Source organism: Erpetoichthys calabaricus, chromosome 7 (genome assembly GCF_900747795.2).
Source record: "Erpetoichthys calabaricus chromosome 7, fErpCal1.3, whole genome shotgun sequence".
NCBI classification, from domain to species: domain Eukaryota; kingdom Metazoa; phylum Chordata; class Cladistia; order Polypteriformes; family Polypteridae; genus Erpetoichthys; species Erpetoichthys calabaricus.
In genome coordinates, this window is record NC_041400.2 from 48,847,344 (window position 1) to 48,869,484 (window position 22,141).

General features: G+C 39.4%; 1 protein-coding gene across 1 annotated transcript in view; it reads left to right on the plus strand.

Annotated features, from left to right (window-relative positions):
- The window catches only part of skic3 (SKI3 subunit of superkiller complex), a 228,287-nt gene that overhangs the window by 195,922 nt on the left and 10,224 nt on the right, over positions 1 to 22,141 (plus strand). Inside the window, exons 37-38 of the mRNA XM_028804761.2 lie at positions 4,880 to 5,038; positions 5,658 to 5,810. Coding sequence (XP_028660594.2) covers positions 4,880 to 5,038; positions 5,658 to 5,810 — 312 coding nt within the window. The remainder of the gene's footprint in view (positions 1 to 4,879; positions 5,039 to 5,657; positions 5,811 to 22,141) is intronic.

Consider the following 22,141-nt stretch of genomic DNA (forward strand, 5'->3'; position numbering starts at 1 on the left):
CTTATTTTTGTTTTTCTTTTAATTAACAAAATAAAAATTACATTATCTTGAAGTAAATCTATGCAAACGTCTAGTAAATAATACTGTAACACATTCATTTGCGACACTACTCAAAAAGTCTCATGTTGTTCCTCCAGAAAGAGAAGGTCTTTTACTGTAAATAGCATCTGCCAACAGATTTAAGCAAGCATATTCAATATACAACTCAGACCCTACTTTCTAGACCAATATAACTAAAGAAAGTAATACATTTTACTAATATTTGTAAGCAAATAAGTTATGGAATATACACAGTAACACCACTTTATTTTGAGGAAACAAATATACAGATACTCTGTTACATGCTCACAACCTAAAGTAGCTGTGTAAAATTTGGAAATGAATTAATAAAGCTTAGCATGAGAAGCTCAAACTATTCATTATGTAAAGTAACACTTTCTGAAGAAAGTTTTCACCTCATTAGTATCATCCTTGTCTACTAAGGCATGTATTTCTTGATTACGATTATGTTGCATAGTTGAGAATATTACTTTAAAAAGTTATGTACATATACCATGTCTTTATTAGTAATTTCAAATAGGTGGTTATGATTTTTAGGATTCAGTCTACTTATTCTTTGTTATAAAAAATAAAACAGATTTTTACTGTAAACATAAACTTTTTTGTTTCAGATTTTATGCATAAAGTAAAGAATTGTAGAGTTTATAAAAGTATAGTAGGATAATCATAAGCATAAACATTTAAATGTTTTGGACAAGGTAATCGAAAACACCATTCATATGAAAAGTTGAGAATGTTATGGTATTAGTCTACAGATTTATCACAGTTAAACATACCATAGCAGTAGTCCATAATTTAATCACTTTATTCATGCCTTCACTTATCACTGCTTAACATTGACACATTGGTCCTAAATGTGATTATTTTTTTGCTATATTATCCCACTTGAATCCTCATGAAGTTTTATGTAATATACAAGAAGATAGTTGAGAAATGCATCTTTATTTTCATTTAAATGGTATAACGTTTTAATCTTGAATACAATATAATGGATCTTATTGGCCTGACCGGTGCTTTTTTTAAAGCTTAGGTTTTAATTTTAGAATGCCGTTCCAAATTATTTTTCTTCGGAATGCTTCAACTTAATGATACTTGTTATTATGTATAAAAATATTACTTTTATATGCCAAATACTAGTATCAGCAACAGTGAAAAAAAAGGTGAAAATGGGCAAAAGAACTCAGACATTTCAAATGCTATTAATGATTGATATAATAACTGTGTAAATGAAAGCTGCTGTAACCAGGCCATTAGCCTTTTGGTTTCTTTTTACTTACTGAGCAAACACGTTAGAGAGTGTTGCATTTGCTCTTTCCTTCTGTGAGAAACAAATTCACTAAAATAATATACCTAGAAGTAATTTTCCCGGAAACATGTTTATAGAAGATAAATTGTTTATACAGTAATCCCTCGCTATATCGCGCTTCGACTTTCGCAACTTCACTCTATTTCGGATTTTATATGTAAGCAAATTTAAATATATAGTACTGTGCAAAAGTTTTAGGCAGGTGTGAAAAAATGCTGTAAACAAAGAATCCTTTCAGAAATATAAATTAATGATTGTTTATTGTTACCAATTTACAAAATGCAAAGTGAGCAAACAAAAGAAAAATCTAAATCAAATCAATATTTGGTGTTACTACCTTTTGCCTTCAAACCAGCATCAATTCTTACAGGTTCACTTGCACAAAGTCAGGGATTTTGTAGGATTCTAGTCAGGTGTATGATCAACCAATTATACCAAACAGGTGCTAATGATCATCAATGTCACATGTAGGTTGAAACACAGTTATTAACTGAAACAGAAACAGCTGTGTAGGAGGCTTAAAACTGGGTGAGGAACAGCCAAACTCTGCTACCAAGGTGAGGTTGTGGAAGACAGTTTCATGTCATGGCAAGATTGAGCACAGCAACAAGACACAAGGTAGTTATACTGCATCAGCAAGGTCTCTCCCAGACAAAGATTTCAAAGCAGACTGGGGTTTCAAGATGTGCTGTTCAAGCTCTTTTGAAGAAGCACAAAGAAATGGGCAACATTGTGGATCGTAGACGCAATGGTCAGGAAAGGAAACTTAGTGCAGTAGATGAAAGACTCATCAAGCTTATTACCCTTCGAAATCGGAAGATGTCCAGCAGTGCCATCAGCTCAGAACTGGCAGAAACCAGTGGGACCCAGGTACATCCATCTACTGTCCTGAGAAGTCTGGCCAGAAGTGGTCTTCATGGAAGACTTGCAGCCAAAAAGCCATACCTCCGACGTGGAAACAAGGCCAAGCAACTCAAGTATGCACAAAAACATAGGAACTGGGGTGCAGAAAAATGGCAGCAGGTTCTCTGGACTGATGAGTCAAAATTTGAAATATTTGGCTGTAGCAGAAGGCAGTTTGTTCGTCGAAGGGCTGGAGAGCGGTACAATAATGAGTGTCTACAGGCAACAGTGAAGCATGGTGGAGTCTCCTTGAACGTTTGGGGCTGCATTTCTGCAAATGGAGTTGGAGATTTGGTCAGGATTAATGGTGTTCTCAATGCTGAGAAATACAGGCAGATACTTATCCATCATGCAATACCATCAGGGAGGCGTATGATTGGCCCCAAATTTATTCTGCAGCAGGACAACGACCCCAAACATACAGCCAAAGTCATTAAGAACTATCTTCAGCGTAAAGAAGAACAAGAAGTCCTGGAAGTGATGGTATGGCCCCCACAGAGCCCTGATCTCAACATCATTGAGTGTGTCTGGGATTACATGAAGAGACAGAAGTTATGTGAGGAAGCCTACATCCACAGAAGATCTGTGGTTAGTTCTCCAAGATGTTTGGAACAACCTACCAGCTGAGTTCCTTCAAAAACTATGTGCAAGTGTACCTAGAAGAATTGATGCTGCTTTGAAGGCAAAGGGTGGTCACACCAAATATTGATTTGATTTAGATTTCTCTTTTGTTCATTCACTGCATTTTGTTGATTGATGAAAATAAATGATTAACACTTCCATTTTTGAAAGCATTCTTTGTTTATAGCATTTTTTCACACCTGCCTAAAACTTTTACACAGTACTGTATATCACGGATTTTTTACTGGTTCGTGGGTTTCAGTGGACAATGGGTCTTTTAATTTCTGGTACATGCTTCCTCAGTTGGTTTGCCCAGTTGATTTCATACAAGGAATGCTATTGGCGGATGGCTGAGAAGCTACCCAATCAAAGCACTTATTATGTATTAAATAAAACTCAAATATATTGTGAGCAGGGGGGCTGTTCGCACCCCTAGAGGAATACGGACGCTTCTCAAAAAACGCAGAAAGACTACCTTCACATTGCTCCCTTCCTTGTGGCTGTTTTGTTGCGCAATATGCTTCCCGTACGGTGCTTCGCATACTTAAAAGCCCGAACAGCACCTATTGATTTTTGATTGTTTGCTTTTCTCTCTCTCTCTTGCTCTGACATTCTCTGCTCCTGATGGAGGGGGTGTGAGCAGGGGACTGTTCGCACCTCTAAAGGATACGGATGCTCGTCTAAAAAATGCTGAAAGACTACCTTCACATTGCTCCCTTCCTTGCTGGGCTTACTTGCGGCTGCTTTGTCAAGCAATATGCTTCCCGAACGGTGCTTCACATACCCGAACAGCACCTGTCGGTTTTTGATTGTTTGCTTTTCTCTCTCTCTCTCTCTCTGACATTCTCTGCTCCAGACGGACACTCCTTTGAAGAGGAAGATATGTTTGCATTCTTTTAATTGTGAGACGGAACTGTCATCTCTGTCTTGTCATGGAGCACGTTTAAACTTTTGAAAAAGAGACAAATGTTTGTTTGCAGTGTTTGAATAAAGTGCCTGTCTCTCTAACCTCCTGTGTTTCTGTGCAAATCTGTGACCCAAGCGTGACAATATAAAAATAACCATATAAACATATGGTTTTTACTTCGCGGATTTTTCACCTTTCGCAGAGGGTTCTGGAACGCAACCCCCGCGATCGAGGAGGGATCACTGTATAGTAAATTTCTAAACTTCATAATGAAAGAATTAAAATAATTGGCTGTTACTCTAAATCAAGTTTTCAACCAATTTATACTATCATGAACCTCAAAGGGCTGGTGTTTTGTTGTATTAAAGAAACTTAAGCAGTGCTATAATTTCAATAAGTAAAAAAATGAGTGTGACGAGACAGAGGCGCTCCAGCGATCCAAACCCCGACACAGACAGACTCCAGACACAAGTCTCTGCAACACACACATTTATTGAAGTGGAAAAGTGCTTTTCCCTCGCTCCCCACAGCAGCACAGTTCAGTACCGATCTAAGCACCAATACACAATCCTTCTTTCTTCCTTTTCTCTTCCTCCTAGCATCTCCACTCCTTCTCTGGTAAGTGTTGTCTTTTCCCTCCCGATTCTGGCTCCTTGAGTGAAGTGAGGCAGCTCCTTTTATTTAACACCTGGGAGCCCTTTATGTGGCTCATTAGTGTTTACTGGAAGTTCTCCCAGTGATAATGGAAACCCAAAGTAGGGTTCTGCTGCTCCCCTCCCCTAAAGAATCCAACAGGGTTGAGCCAAACTACAATTCCCATGGAGCCTTGCGTGAATCCGAGGAGCTGCTGCAACCCATGGGGGCTGCCACCTACTTCTCTGGGGGAATCAGTGTCCTGTGCACATCTACTCTCCTGATCCTTCCAGCACATTTGCATCCCAGCTGCTAAGGGACCGCAACCGTCTGTCACATGAGATGGAGTCTCACTGTAAAAGCATCCTTAAATTATAGGTCTGTAAGCTGTGGTGACATGTGAAAAAAGTAATGCCTGACTTTGTTTTCAATGTCTTTCTTTATTTTAGGTGCTGAGTATCCAGCCAGAACAGCCTCCTTTGTATCTCCTCCTTAGGCAGATACAATGTGAGCAGCTACTACATTTGCAAAAGAAACTTCCTGAAGTTGTATTGGAGGAACTTAAAAAGGCAGTGATGTCCAATTTTGCCTCTGTATCTGCATGGCATGTACGTGTAAATTATCAGTGTTTGTCCTAAAGTATTGTGTCATCTTGTGCACTACAAAATATACTATGATTAACTTCTTCATAAACATTAATGTGAAAAAATTTTCCATCCAGAATAAAATCATTGCCACTTTTTTGTACAAGAGACTTGGGCTTTGTCTCAGAGTGGCTTTGCTCTTCTTTTCTTTTCAGTGTTTGTCTTCTAAGCAAATTTCGGCCATGCACTTTACCAATTAGTTCTAAGTGATCATTTGTCTGCATCTTGCATAGAAAAGTGGCAAACAGTTAATAACCAACCTTAATTTCAAAGCTAGTAAAATTACATTTTAGTAAATAATTCATAAGCCATCCATCATTTTTATTATAGCAGTGATTAGAGATCTATTTGTTAAAACTGTGTGTTAATTTTTGTTTAAAATATGCATAATATAAGTATGAACGCTACTTTGGTTTAAGCTATGATTTATTCATCCAGTATATGTGAAAACATTTGTGTGGAAATTATACTTAATTGCTGTGTTCAGGTCTCTAAACCACATTTGTTTGTTGTAGATGAACGGTTTTAAAGTTGTTTCTCCACTTTTCTTAACCTTATATTTCCCATTCTTTTGGCTTTCCAGTGGCTGGCAGATGTGTACAAAAGTCAAGGCCTAATGGTGGCTGCAGTTATGTGTTACCGTCAGAGCCTACAGGTGGCATCTCAGCAGGGTAATGACAGTGGGAAGTTGTCCAGTCTACTGAGGCTGGCACTTCTTGGTTTATCACTCTGTATGGTACGTATGAAATATAAAGGAAAATAATTATGAATTGTTTAGTGGTAGGTAAACCTCAAATTTAAAAGTCTGAATTTTGAGGAAAGTAAAGATCTTTGTAGTTATAGATATGTCTCTTGCTTATAACTTATCCATGAAGGGTTTCAGTATCTTTACTGTGTCTCTGTTTAACATAAGTAGCTAACATGCATACAGAAAACAACTCGTGCCTTTGTGCAAATTCACTAGTGATGCACCGATATGGAAATTCTGGGCGATACTGATAACCAATATGTTTTTGTCCATCTTTGACAGTACCGATAACTGATGGCCAATATCATTTTTGTTTTATTTACTTCAGGTATGAATGTTTTAGGTATGCTGAAAATATATTAAGTATTATCAAAGAAACAACAGTAGCATGTGAAACAGAGATTAACTTTTTATTAACTTGCTGAATTTTATGCTCTTCTTTGCTATATAAGCAGCCAGTACTTTATGCAGGGGAAAAATAGCAAGATATGGCGCATCTCTATAGAAAAAATACTCCAGGTCATGTACAAAAATTTGCTTAACATACACATTCTGAGTAGCTCAAGCACATCAAGACACTATGTCATTACATAACATGGCATTGGGTATATTAACAAAATAATGAATGCATATTCTTTGTGCTATAATCAGACATATATTACTTTAAGTAAAACTACAATAAAGGGTATAATGAGGTCAGTAACCCTGAGCTTAACTTGGCTTCTTTAAAAGTACAAATGGTAGGTTTTTTCTTTACACAAACAAGCGTTTCTGCCTTTTCACCAGCAAGCCTGTTTCTCTTTTCATTTACTATATTTGACACAGCTGAAAAAAAGGCATTCACTGTCTACATTGGTACAAGGTGCCGATAGGTACTTAATCGCTGCCTTGGCCAAGGTTGGAAAAATGGGCTACATTGCTTTTCCAATACTGGAGGGCACAGTTATTTCTGGAGATAGGGGGCTCGCTGAGACAGTTATTCGGCTGAAAAAAAAGTTTACAAACGTTTACCTATAGTATAATAAAAAAAGAATAAATTATTATTAGGTTGACCAGATTTGTGGTAAAGAAAAACAGGACAACCTCTTATACTAATCACCGCCATTAATAAAAACTTGTGATGTTGAACGCTTGATGTATAATGATTTGGGTCATATAAAGGGCATTCTGTATAAAGTATGATGCGGATGCACCTTTAAGAGATACAGCACAAGCTGTTCCAAAATCAAATACTTTGTAATGCAGGTGGCCTTGAAATGTTGGGAGACTGCTGTATATTTCAGGGTGATTTTGTCCTAAAGTAATGCTTACATTAAAACTGGAATAAATCTTATCTTAAAATCTTTTACAGTTTAGACACAGGAGACACATCTTTCACAATGTATAAAACTTGAAGCTGCATTCTACCATGCACGCGAACGTTCCTCCTTTTTGCTAAGTGCCCACTAAAATAAATTCCTCCACTAATTTTCTGCAGCGACTCGACTATCTACAATGGAAAAACCCACAAACTGCACTGCTGCAATGACAGTTTTGTAGGCAATCTGGCAAAATTGTACAAACCTGATGAAAAAGCGAGGTGATGCCGTTAACGTGTTCCTTTTCTTCTCAACTAATGTTTGCAGAGCAGTTTGCCTTGCACTCTTAAGTTATACACAGTCACAGCAAGCCACCTCGTAGTGTTGACAGTGAGTTTCCGGTAAATGCAGGATGATACTGATTGGATATTTGGCAGCTGCCGTGTATGGTTTGTGTTTTAAAAAAAAATTAAATCTGCAATAGTGTTTTTCCCATTCGGGATGTCTGGTCAACCTAATTAGTATGATTATTGTTAATTTTATAATCCTGTTATTTTACCTCGGCGGCAGTCGAATGTGGTTGTGCAGCCACATACGAATTTTCTTCAAGAATTTCTGAATACATCTCCAGCAATGAACCAGTAACATCTCTACGAGTGCAAATCTTTTTCTTTTGTGGTTCGCTGTTGCTTTCACCATCTCCTTCACCTGCTGACATCTCAACCAGTTGTTTCTGAAGTGCTTCTTGTGCTTGTTTTTTGGTATCTTGGTCAAAAAAGTCGATCTTTGTACCGTGGATCAAGGACAGTTGATAGATAGTATAGTGGCTCGGAGAATGCACTACTGAAGCGTTTTATGACAGCCTCCAAAAGTGTGGCTTTCGCCGTCTGAACTATGAAATCTGTCTTGCCACACTTTTTAAGCAAACGTGTAAGCGCTTCAACAGACGGAATTACGTCCGCAATTGTAGATGAATGCGCGTTTATGTCTTTAGTAAGTTGCTTGAATGGTTTGAGTAGAGTAATCATGTTTTCCACAAGTCCCCACTGATGCACTGTGAGAGAGGCAGGAAGCTCATATTCAGCACCATACACAGCAAGAGTGCGCTTCTGATCAACAAGTCTTTTCAGCATATAATACGTGCTGTTCCAACGAGTGGGGATGTCCTGCTGAAGCATTGTTGTTGAGGTTCCAAGGTCAGTTTATATTTCTCTCAGCCACGAAGTAGCAAGCTGTGAGTGCTTCAAATGAGTAAGTATTCACCTCCCAATGGCAACACAGTCGGAGATGCTTCTCTGGCTCAATAAGCTTTCATTTACAGCAAGCTCCAAAGTGTGAGCCATGCAGCTTAAACTTTTAATGCTGCTTTCTTCTATAGCTTTTGCCATATTGCGAGTGTTGTCACGAAGCACAACTTGCACATTACTTTTTGACATGTTTCACTTCCCTAACATGGAATCGAAAGCTTGTGCGATAAAAGTTGCAGAATGAGAACCGGAGAACTCTTTAGCATGCAACACCACACTTTTTGACTCAAAATTGTTGTCAATCCAGTGTGCCGTTAGACTCAACACGCTCATGGGGCTGACCTCTGGGCTCCACCTATCTGTAGTGAAGCTAATACTTGGTGGCATTGTTTCTTAAAAGCTTGTGGGTATGAGTAGCAATCACATCATATAATACAGGCAGTGAGACATCTGCAAAGTTTTGCCGGCTTGGAAGAATGTAGCGAGGTTCTAACCAATGAAATCCCTCATCCTCAACTAGGGAAAAAGTCTGGTCATCGAGTGTGATCATTTCTGTTATTATAGTAGTTATGCCTTTAGCTCTGGTGCTGTCTTGAGGAAATGTCTTTACGTTTTGAAGGGTTTGTTGTATAAGGCTACCGCTAGTGCGCCCGGCAGCGTCTGATTTAACTTTCGTTTTGGTAGCATTAGCTGCTAGAAATTCAGTGTATTATTCGTTATGGTGGCTCTTCAGATGGGTAATTAAATTTGTGGTATTGAAAGATTTAATTCTGCAGCCTCCTAGCATTATCTCATTTTTGCAGTTAGAGCAGATAGCAACTCTGTTACCTTCCTTTTTTACAGAAAAATATGACCACACGGCTGACATACTGCTTTACTAACGATATCTGCCCAATGAGTAAACAATGTGTGTAGTGCTCCTGTCAGCAAAACTAGGAAACACCGTGTTTTTTTTTTTTGTGTGAGTGCAAGGGGGCTGCGCTTGCATGCATGTTTTTCTGCAGCTTAATATCTGCCTCGCCGAACAATGAAAACAACATTTAATTATTTAATGAGCTGACAGTATTGACAAGACTGAATTATATCGGTTGGCTGTATCGGTTAAAATGTACACTTCTGACTGATTTCAATGTCGTCATTTTTAATGCACATTGGCCGATAACAATACAGTTCCCGATATATCATGCATCTCTAAAATTAACTTTTATCAAGCACATTAATTGCCTGAATAACATGAGATCTTTAATAATGCAGACTTTAATTAACTTGATACTGCTGCAACACACCTGCTTTAGTGATCTGCAACTTAAAACTGTCACTAATCCTTCCAAAACATTCTATCATCCTCTATGACTATCCTTTTTGGTGTGCAATTCAATTAGAATTCAGCTACAGTGAAGACAGCATTCTGTAACATCACAAGGGTCAGCCCATACATCTTCATGTCTGAATCTGTAGACCTTTGTTGCACCTTTAACATATCTCTCCTGCATATCTCCCTTCAACAGTTATCTCTCATGAAATGTTATACTAAAAAAACATTTTATTTAAATGCAGCTGCTTGAGTCCAGTTTGTGACAAAATGCTGTAAAGGTACAGAATCTTGTATAAAGTATTTCTGTCAATTTACAATACCCCATAAAGATCAATGTGAAACATACGTTTTTCTGACACTAATTTTCTGGATGCTCCATAGCCACTGTCTAGTAACCAGGGAAACGTGTTTGCCTTTGTGATTTTAATATTCAAAGTTACAGATTCCAAATCTTTGATTCGCTTCCATTTGGTGTCACCATATGTATAGAGTGCTACAAAGTATTTTGGTTTCCTTCCTGCATCCCAAAGATTTACTTTTTAACTTAAACATATTTTTAAGTGTGTATGCCTGCTTCATTTCATCATGTAGTGGATTTTGGGACCAGTCCAAGATTGGTTCCCCACCTCAACACATTAAAAGATAAAGTGAATTAAAAACATGGTTCCATGGTTAATTTATTTGGGGCAGTGTTGTCATGCAGTTGACAGCACTACTGCTTCACGATTTGACCCTGGTTTCAATTCCTGGGTAGTTCACTCATAATAGGAGGACTTTGCACATTGTCCATGTATCTATGGGGGTTGTCCTGTCCTGCTTTCCTGATTTCCTCCCATATTACAAGAAGATGCTTATTAGGTTAATTGTCCCTTCTAAGTGAGTATGCCCTATCATGAACAACTGCCAAACCCAGCACAATTTCATGTCCTTATGTCTGATACTTTGTGTGTAGGCCAGAAAGTATGCAGCTTGTTAGAAGACCAAATAAATGTGTTGTGGATTGTGCATTTCATCAACGGATAATAATTGTTTTATTTTTTGCTGTCTTAATGTTTTAAAATGGAATTACGGTAGGTTTTGAAAGTATTGCACTTTTCAGCTTGTAATTTGAAACAGAAAGGTTGGTTGTTATTCATTATTCTATTTATTTTTAATAATAAATTCTACTAATCTAAATTTTCTAAATATTAAACCCCATTTGATGTTCATAATATATTAAATACTTTTGTTGACATCTGTTTTGTGGGTCCTCAGCATGATACTTGCTTTGTTTAATGCATTGTGTGAGCACAATTTTATGTATTGCCACAAGAGGGAGAAATACAACAACACTCTCCTATGTTTTAACTGTTATGGCTCTTCAATAGGTATTGTTTAGGGATTAACAATCATTTTACTCCATTAAGAATTCAGCTTCATATATTTTTGAAATTACTGACATATTACCTTTATTTCTATCCATTTTGATATTGAATCAAGGAGAGTATACAGAGGAAGAGGATGGCAAAAAAGAAGTGGGATAGTCAGAGAGATGCAGAAAATAGACAAGAGTACAAGGAGATAAGGCATAAGGTGAAGAGAGAGGTGGTAAAGGCTAAAGAAAAGGCGTAAGATAAGTTGTTATGAGAGGTTGGACACTAAGGAGGGAGAAAAGGACCTTTACCTATTGGCTAGACAGAGGGACCGAGCTGGGAAAGATGTGCAGCAGGTTAGGGTGATAAAGGATAAAGATGGAAACATACTAACAACCGAGGAGAGTGTGTTGAGCAGATGGAAAGAGTACTTTGAGTGGCTGATGAATGCAGAGAACGAGAGAGACAAGAGGTTGGATGATGTGGAGATAGTGAATCAGGAAGTGCAATGGATTAGCAAGGAGGAAGTAAGGACAGCTATGAAGAGGATGAAAATGGAAAGGCCGTTGGTCCAGATGACATACCTATGGAAGCATGGAGGTGTTTAGGAGAGATGGCAGTGGAGTTTTTAACCAGATTGTTTAACACTAGAATTACCAGAGCCTACGAAAAAACTCGTAAATCCGTCCCACCTTAAATCGCGTCTTAAATCCATTTGCACCTCTCCGCCAGAGTCCTTTGTCATCTAAATGTGCTGATAAAGCTACTAGCAGCCAGCTATTCCATCCCCCCACCGACTTAGAATGAACTTCTCTCCTAGCTCAAGCCTTGCCTTGATTTGATTACCTGGGATTGAAGTGGAGTTTTACAGTGGAAATAATTCTAGCGTTATTTGGAATACACGCATTTCATGTGTGTTCCATTTCTATAGTAGGCTGTGCAAACACATTTTTAAAACAGAAACGTTTTTCATATTCTAATAGTAAATGACAAAATGTAGGCATAAACTATATAACGTATGAAGCCTGAAGTCCATATATCAAAGAAACACTTTCACAAAAGGTACAAATAAAAGAACACGTGCGCCTTCATTCAAAAAAAAAAAAAAAAGCCGCGTTAGCATGCCACATTGACTTTCTTACTACCTCCGCCGCGGTGGCGTAATGGTATCAGCCCCTGACTGGGAATTAGAGGGTGGCGAGTTCGATCCCTCACGGCTCCACTTCAAGAAATTAACTGCTCTTATTCTTACAATTTTAGAATAACAATATAAATTTGATTTCAGTCTGTAACAGGCGGTGAAACTTATGATACTGGTAAAGGTTAGCTTTTTTTTTTTTTTTTTTTTTTTAATTCACTTTCCATTCTCGCAGTCGCATTCAGAATCAATCCATACAACCCCATCTGACACAGCTGGTTTCACATAAATAAAAGTGCACTTTTATTCAAGACTATAACCGAAGAATAAAGAAAGCAAGTTTCAGTTGGTGGTTGATACGACAGCTTGCGTGGTGCAATGTTAAGAACTGCTGATTTCCGATCCGTGCTATATAAAATCATCACATTCAAATATTAACAGTTCCCACACACCCAAGGTCCGCCATTACTACATTTACAACATGTGTACTTGTTGCAGTGTACACACCTCTCTGTGCTATGGTTCCTATTACAGTGAATGAGCACCTGACACTGTACTTTCTTCCCTGGGGGAAGCTGAGGTCTTAGAACGGAAGTTTGTTGACGCTGTATCATCTTTTCTTTTTCCATCGCCTTTTCCTGTAAGAAGCGACGACGAAGTTCCTCTGCAAGGTGAGCCATGAACACTCTTATTTTCTCAGCGGACCCCGTGCATGCCTTATACAGTACGTGTGCGTTCATCGCTGCTAGGTCAAGGATGTTGTACAACACAGCAACCGGCCACCTGCGTGTTCCTGTTCGCACTGAACAAGCACGCGCCTTCTGGTCCATGATGTCAACGCCACGCTGGGGAAAAAAGAAAGACAAATATATGTGACATTTTGAAGAAATCATTTTATCACCAGAATAGCACCAGAATACTTCGTCACACTAATATTTTTTTCATTAGCATACCTTCATGTGGTTGTAGTCTGTGACCGTGTTTGGTTTTTTTTTTTTTAATCTTGCCCAATCTCCACATCATGGTGCATTGTGCTGAGAATGCAGACAGACTTCATCTTTTTGGGCACATACACTGTCAGCATGGCACTGGGAGATCTAAACACCAGCGTGGAGAATTGTTCGTGTACTGAACTGAATTTAGCTGCAGGTGGAAGTTCCCGTCGCACTTTATTCATGATGCCAAGCAGAGCTGTATTGCGGTGCAGCAGTCTATTAGCCAGCGAAAGTGACGTGAAGAAGTTGTCTGTTGTTACGGTTCTGCCTTTTTGGATTGCGGCAGATTTGGAGACAAAGTACATGTGCAATGCCACTCCTTATTTAGGAAAAGATCCCAGTCGTCCCACGGGAGAAAGACTTTCCGAGTCTGTGGTCATAAAGCTTATGGAGCCATTTCTGGACAAAGGCAGAACCGTAACAACAGACAACTTCTTCACGTCACTTTCGCTGGCTAATAGACTGCTGCACTGCAATACAGCTCTGCTTGGCACCATGAATAAAGTGCGACGGGAACTTCCACCTGCAGCTAAAGTCAGTTCAGTACACGAACAATTCTCCACGCTGGTGTTTAGATCTCCCAGTGCCATGCTGACAGTGTATGTGCCCAAAAAGATGAAGTCTGTCTGCATTCTCAGCACAATGCACCATGATGTGGAGATTGGGCAAGATAAAAAAAAAAAAAACCAAACACGGTCACAGACTACAACCACATGAAGGTATGCTAATGAAAAAAATATTAGTGTGACGAAGTATTCTGGTGCTATTCTGGTGATAAAATGATTTCTTCAAAATGTCACATATATTTGTCTTTCTTTTTTCCCCAGCGTGGCATTGACATCATGGACCAGAAGGCGCGTGCTTGTTCAGTGCGAACAGGAACACGCAGGTGGCCGGTTGCTGTGTTGTACAACATCCTTGACCTAGCAGCGATGAACGCACACGTACTGTATAAGGCATGCACGGGGTCCGCTGAGAAAATAAGAGTGTTCATGGCTCACCTTGCAGAGGAACTTCGTCGTCGCTTCTTACAGGAAAAGGCGATGGAAAAAGAAAAGATGATACAGCGTCAATAAACTTCCGTTCTAAGACCTCAGCTTCCCCCAGGGAAGAAAGTACAGTGTCAGGTGCTTATTCACTGTAATAGGAACCATAGCACAGAGAGGTGTGTACACTGCAACAAGTACACATGTTGTAAATGTAGGAATGGCGGACCTTGGCTGTGTGGGAACTGTTAATATTTGAATGTGATGATTTTATATAGCACGGATCGGAAATCAGCAGTTCTTAACATTGCACCACGCAAGCTGTCGTATCAACCACCAACTGAAACTTGCTTTCTTTATTCTTCGGTTATAGTCTTGAATAAAAGTGCACTTTTATTTATGTGAAACCAGCTGTGTCAGATGGGGTTGTATGGATTGATTCTGAATGCGACTGCGAGAATGAAAAGTGAATTAAAAAAAAAAAAAAAAACAAAGCTAACCTTTACCAGTATCATAAGTTACACCGCCTGTTACAGACTGAAATCAAATTTATATTGTTATTCTAAAATTGTAAGAATAAGAGCAGTTAATTTCTCGAAGTGGAGCCGTGCGGGATCGAACTCGCCACCCTCTGATTCCCAGTCAGGGGCTGATACCATTACGCCACCGCGGCGGAGGTAGTAAGAAAGTCAATGTGGCATGCTAACGCGGCTTTTTTTTTTTTTTTTTTTTTTGAATGAAGGCGCACGTGTTCTTTTATTTGTACCTTTTGTGAAAGTGTTTCTTTGATATATGGACTTCAGGCTTCATACGTTATATAGTTTATGCCTACATTTTGTCATTTACTATTAGAATATGAAAAACGTTTCTGTTTTAAAAATGTGTTTGCACAGCCTACTATAGAAATGGAACACACATGAAATGCGTGTATTCCAAATAACGCTAGAATTATTTCCACTGTAAAACTCCACTTCAATCCCAGGTAATCAAATCAAGGCAAGGCTTGAGCTAGGAGAGAAGTTCATTCTAAGTCGGTGGGGGGATGGAATAGCTGGCTGCTAGTAGCTTTATCAGCACATTTAGATGACAAAGGACTCTGGCGGAGAGGTGCAAACAGATTTAAGACGCGATTTAAGGTGGCACGGATTTACGAGTTTTTTCGTAGGCTCTGGTAATTCTAGTGTTAATGGAATCTTGGAAAGTGAGAGGATGCCTGAGGAGTGGAGAAGAAGTGTACTGGTGCCGATATTTAAGAATAAGGGGGATGTGCAGGACTGCAGTAACTACAGTGGAATACAATTGATGAGCCACAGCATGAAGTTATGAGAAAGAGTAGTGGAAGCTAGGTTAAGAAGTGAGGTGATGATTAGTGAGCAGCAGTATGGTTTCATGCCAAGAAAGAGCACCACAGATGCAATGGTTGCTCTGAGGATGTTGATGGAGGAGTTTAGAGAAGGCCAGAAGGAGTTGCACTGCGTCTTTGTGGACCTGGAGAAAGCATATGACAGGGTGCCTCGAGATGAGCTGTGGTATTGTATGAGGAAATTGGTAGTGGCAGAGAAGTATGTAAGAGTTGTACAGGATATGTACGAGGGAAGTGTGACAGTGGTGAGGTCTGCAGCAGGAGCGACGGATTCATTCAAGTTGGAGGTGGGATTACATCAGGGATCAGTTCTGAGCCCTTTCTTATTTGCAATGGTGATGGACAGATTGACAGACAAGATTAGACAGGAGTCCCCATGGACTATGATGTTTGCTAATGATATTGTGATCAGTAGCGATAGTAGGGAGCAGGTTGAGGAGACCAAGGAGAGATGGAGATATGCTCTAGAGAGGAGAGGAATGAAGGTCAGTAGGAACAAGACAGAACATATGTGTGTAAATGAGAGGAAGGTCAGTGGAATGGTGAGGATGCAGGGAGTAGAATTGGCGAAGGTGGATGAGTTTAAATACTTGAGATCAACAGTACAGAGTAATGGGGATTGTGGAAAAGAGGTGAAAAAGAGAGTGCAGGCAGGATGAAATGGGTGGAGAAGAGTGTCAGGAGTAATTTGTGACAGATGGGTATCAGCAAGAGTGAAAGGGAAGGTCTACAGGATGGTAGTGAGAGCAGCTATGTTGTATGGGTTGGAGACGGTGGCACTGACCAGAAATCAGGAGACAGAGCTGGAGGAGGCAGAGTTAAAGATGCTAAGATTTGCATTGGGTGTGACGAGAATGGATAGGATTAGAAATGAGTACATTAGAGGGTCAGCTCAAGTTGGACGGCTGGGAGACAGTCAGAGAAGCGAGATTGCGTTGGTTTGGACATGTGCAGAGGAGAGATGCTGGGTATATTGGGAGAAGGATGCTAAGGATAGAGCTGCCAGGGAAGAGGAAAAGAGGAAGGCCTAATCGAAGGTTTATGGATATGGTGAAAGAGGACATGCAGGTGATGGGTGTAACAGAGCAAGATGCAGAGGACAGAAAGATATGAAAGAAGATGATCCACTGTGGCAACTCTTAACGGGAGCAGCCAAACAAAGAAGAAGACTTGCATTTCTTTCACTACTCAAGCGCTTTTCATAGTGATTAGAAAGCCACTTCAACCACCAGTAATATGTGGCATCCACCTGAATGATGCGGCGGCAGCCATTTTTGCACCAGTACACTCACCACACAATAGCTGTTAGGTGATGAAGTTGTGATAGAGAAATATTCAGTTAGATACAGGGGATGGCTAGGGTGCCAGAATGATTAGGCCAAGGATTGCATTTTAGCATGGTCTTTGGAATCCATCCTGCTTTTTAGGAAGGATGCTCTGGGATATTTTATTACCACAGAAAGCCAACCTCAATTTTACATCTAATCCTAAGGACAGCGCCATTTTTACAACACAGTGTCCCCATCACTGCACTGGGACATTGGGATCCACTTTCAGACCACAGGGTGAGTGACCTTTGCTGGTCTCACCTACACTTCTTCCAACAGCAACCCAATCTTTACCTAAATCACTGATACTCAAACTTTTTGTGCCTGAGGGTCATTTTCAGAAAATACTGGGGAGCCAGGAGCCAGTACACCATGTGTTAGTTGTAATTATGCTGAAACAGCTTTAACAATGAATGATGTTTCTTGCACTTTTACTGCAAGTTCACCAAAAATGGCTATATTTTAGGTTAAACTAAATGTTTGTAAACAAGTAATACACACCTTGTTATTTGGTGGAGTGACACTGTCTCTCCATGGAAAATTTGCTAAAGACTTGTAGGAGGTCAAGGCAAGCTTCATACACTCATTAAGATGCTCATTATTGAGTCTGTTGCACCTCTGATTCTTAATAAGGTTCACTGTTGAAATTTCTGACTCACAGATGTAGGTAGATCCAAATATGATCAAAATGTATGGTGCAAGTCTTTTGCAATTAGCATACTTCTGCGTTGACTGCTCCCGAAATGTGCACAGCTCCTATTTGTTGAATTTAGCTTTGACCTCACGGTTACTATGTAATTGAACCATCTCTAGCTGGAATGATGCCTCATCTATGCTTGGCAATATAGTCTTGGCTTCAACAGCACATGAGCCTTTTGCAGTGACAGCGAAAGTGTTTCTTACAAATAAAAGTAATTCTTAATGAGACTGCTTGGCATTGCCACCATCACAGAAAGAGCAGTCAGATTCACAGAGCTTGCAACATTATGCTCAGTGGTAAAATATAACATTTTTCCCTTCAGATCGTTTAGAAATAAGCACAGGATTGTGAGAAATGCTGTTACTTTTCTCAAATAGCTTTTCACCATTTCCTTGCAGTTGTACATTGAGCTTGTTTAATTAGCTAGTTATATCACACAGAAATACGAAATAAGCCATGAACTCTGCATCGTGCATTAACAAATAGACCTTTTCTGCTATGGCAGATTTCTGATTTAAGAGAAGTTCCATTACTTCGTTTCGCAGTGAAAAGAAATGAGCCAGAACTTCTCCCTTGTTTAGCCATCATCCATTATTATGCTGAAGGAGGTCCACGTACTGCTGTTTTTCACCAGCTTTTTAAAAAGTCGATGCTGCAAACTTGGAGTAGAGTAAATGTGGTCAACAATTTGGTGGCCATATTCATTGATCTTTCATCTTGCCAGACAACTTCACACACAAAACAATTTTAGAAATTATACAGTTCATCAAATTAATAGCAGGATGATCAGTTGCTAAACACGAGGCGAAGGCTTTCTCCTTACCAACTATCGACTGACTGCCATCAGTAACCAAGAAGTTTATTTTGCTGAATTCCAACAATTTCTCTTCAAAAAAAAAAACAAAACTTTCACTGCAGAAAAAACGGCCTTGCTAGTTTTGTGAACCTTCAAAGGTACAACATCTCTTCCTTGAAAACTTGAAGTATCTTACAAACACCGGCAGTTGGGCTGTATCTGTATTATCCATTGATTCGTCAACTGCGATGGATATGTGATCAGCTGACTTCAGTTCTGATAAAACAGCTGAAAAGCAGTCTTCATAGAGAATTTCAACCATGAGTCAGACATGGGTACCTGTTTCACTTGCTTAATAATCTTGTCTTTATTTTTATCTCCAGCTAAGAGTTCAGTACCCAAAGCGCAATGTTTTACCAGTTCAGCATCTAAAAATGGTTTGCACTTTTTAACTAATTCCCAAGTGACTGGAAATAAAGCTGCTGTTGTCTTCTCCTGTGTAGTTTTTGCATCTGTCAGAATTGTCATGCTTTTGTAGGAACTTTTCAGAGAAGCAATTCTGTCTCGTTGGCTGGGCTAGCAGGTGGGAAAGCACAGTGGAAGCTGGCATGCTTAGTTTCATAGTGCCATCTGATGTGAGAAACCTAACTGAAAGCAAGGTTTGACAAATTAAACATAGTCTGGTGTTGGTATGGAATGGTAAAAAGAAGGCAAACTTGTCTGTCCATTGAGGACTGAAATGTTTTTTTTGATTATCTATCTTTCTATGTTTGCTGCCACTCGTCATTGCTCCTGATGTCCTCTTTAATTATAAATACATACAATTAAAATCATTTGTGAGGCCAGAGTAGACCCCCAAGCCGGACTTTGAGTATCAGTGTCATAGATGTTCTCCCAGGCCCAAAATTGTTTAGGTTCAGGTGGATGACCTCTTCTGAAATGCACAAGGTATGGTTTCTGATCAACAGCAGCATGTGGTTATATAGTATATTTTCATACACAAATGTAGTTCAGAGTGCTTTATAATAATAATAGACAATTCAAAACAAGATACAAAAGGAAAGTAAAAAACTAAAGACTAACTATAAAGAGTTATTTAAGACTGTTAAAATGAGACTGTAAATGTAAATCTTAACAATGTTGTGCTCATGTGGTCAGTGAGTAGAGGGAAAGTAAAACTATAGTCAAAAAGTACACTGGAGAAAATAAACCTCTGGGGTTTCAAGACCACCCAGCCCCTTCAGTGATTATTGGGCATGACATGTAAATCTATCCAAGTGTAACATCTTTACATTAGTTTTCTTTGCCAATTGTATCGCACACTCTGTTAAAATGTTAGCAATTAATATTCATTATTATGGTTGATAATGGTTTTTAGTACTTATATCAAAGCTAGTGCACACATTGACTATGTATATTAAATAATAAACCATCAAAAAGCACATCAGTTGACTCAAGATATGTACACTTGAATGTGTGCAAGGATTTTTCTAAGAAGCACAGAACTGTGCACTGTAATTCATCCCCCTGTAAAATGGTAAATAGAGTGAACTTTTTTGGATATTTTGTAGTGTGACCTGGGCAAGCTATCTACTCCCTTTATTTAAATCTAGAAATTATTTAAAATATACTGTAAATATCTTTAGTTAGAAATTTTTTTATATAACGAGACATGACCTTTGCAGATTATAATGATTAGAATCACCATTTACAATGCCTCTGCAGGAGAGTTTTCAACCTGATTGTTAATATCCAACTCATTCAGTCAAACCACAAACTTTGCAATAAGAGTGATGTGCATAATAGAGAAAATAACAGTTTAGCATTTGCTGGGCATCATTTTGTTTTCAGCTAAAAATTACATCCTAGTAGGAAACATGGAAGCCATAGGATTTCAAAGTGTTTTTGGATGTTTGAACTTGCAGCCATGTCTTAAGTGAAAAAGAAAAGACAGTACCTTCCAGTATCAGAACATGTGTGATCACAGCATAAAAGCTCATCAACCGTAGTGTCTGGAGATTCCCTAATTACTACAGAATAGAGGTCCACTTCAACAGCACTTTTCAGTCAGCCCCTTACATGTGCAGAACTTCACTTTCATCTAATACCACTGTGTATGATGTGTCTGTTAATTTTGACAATAAATTTTGTTTTAGTTTTAGTCTTCTGACTAAATTCTATTTAGTTTTAGTCACATTTAGTCATTTAATTATTGTTAGTTTTAGTTGACAAAAAAGTAAATCAGTTGATAAAAGTCAGTCATCGTCCAACCCGCTATATCCTAACACAGGGTCACGGGGGCCTGCTGGAGCCAACCCAGCCAACACAGGGCACAAAGATAAAACAAACCCCGGGCAGGGCACATGCACACACACCCACACATCAAGCACACACTAGGGACAATTTAGGAAACCCACACAGACACGGGAAGAACATGCAAACTCCACGCAGGGATGATCCGGGAAGCAAACCCAGGTCTCCTAACTGCGAGGCAGCAGCGCTACCACTGTGCCACCGTGCCACCCTAGTTGATAAAAGGTTAAAGTAAATTAGTCAAACAGTCAGAATCAGGTGGGTATCTTGTTTAACATATAAATATGCACAAAATGTACTTCTAAACTGTTATGTTAACATGTACGCTCTATCTATCTATTGTAACAAAGGCGCTGTATAGGCGCCCGACCCGGCACAGATGAACACAGAGGCACGTAATAAATGCACAAAGCCTTTATTTTTTCTTCACCTGTGGGCACACGTCTTCCCTGTGACCCACAGGCAATACACGGTCCCACAAAGCACTAGTCCAACACAGCAACAACCATTCTTTTACCACCACTCCTCCGCAAGCGTAGTCCTCCTCCTCCCGACCCTGGCTCCCCGAGTGATGGTGGCTGGCCCTTTTTATAGCTCACCCGGAAGCGTTCCAGGTGCTTGACCACCTGGTCCTAATTGCACTTCCGGGTGGGGCTGAAATGTCGTCCAGCCAGGCTGTTGAAACCAGACAGCCCCCCCTAGTGGCCACCCTGGGCCCCAACCAGGCTGTGGAGGACTCCATCTCCCATGGAGCCCTGCGGGAGGTTGGGGAATCACCGTTGGCCAGGGAGGCTGCCACCAAGTGACCCGGAGGAGGTACTGAGTTGTCCATGGCTGCTCCCCCAGAACATAAGCAGCAGGGGCGTCCCTGCCAGGCATGGGACCCGGCTGTCCACCACACTATCTATAAAATGAAAAGTAGGTGTAGGAAGAATTTTTACCAACTTTCAACAAATAAACACAGCTCTGATCTGTTATCATGATGTTTCTGGTTTCAGCAGCCTTTAGACATGCTGGTATTTGATTTAACATGATAAAAGATTGAAGAGTTAACGATGGTGAAACAGGACAACTAACCACCTAGAAAATGTTACATACATTGATATGAATCTTATGATGTTTCACCTCTAGATGCCTTTTCAGGTTTGTTGATTTGATTTCATTAGCAATGATTCCCAATAGCCACAAAAAAAAAACAAAGACAAACATTAAAGCAGTCAACAGTCAGTTTATAAACTGCACAATTCCCCACAAGCACAATTGGGAGTAGATTTTTAACTTCTTGATTTTCATCTTGTAGATTAGTCTGATTTATACAGAATGTTTAACAAACTCATTTAAACTGGATAATTCAGAGCCAGAGAAATGTACATATAAAATGAAGTGGTTTATTATAAATTGTTTGTAAGCTTTAAAGCCTGTAGAATCTCACTAAATTAAGGACGTGTCAAATTCTTTAAAAGAACCGATTAAGGACACCTTCTTGGG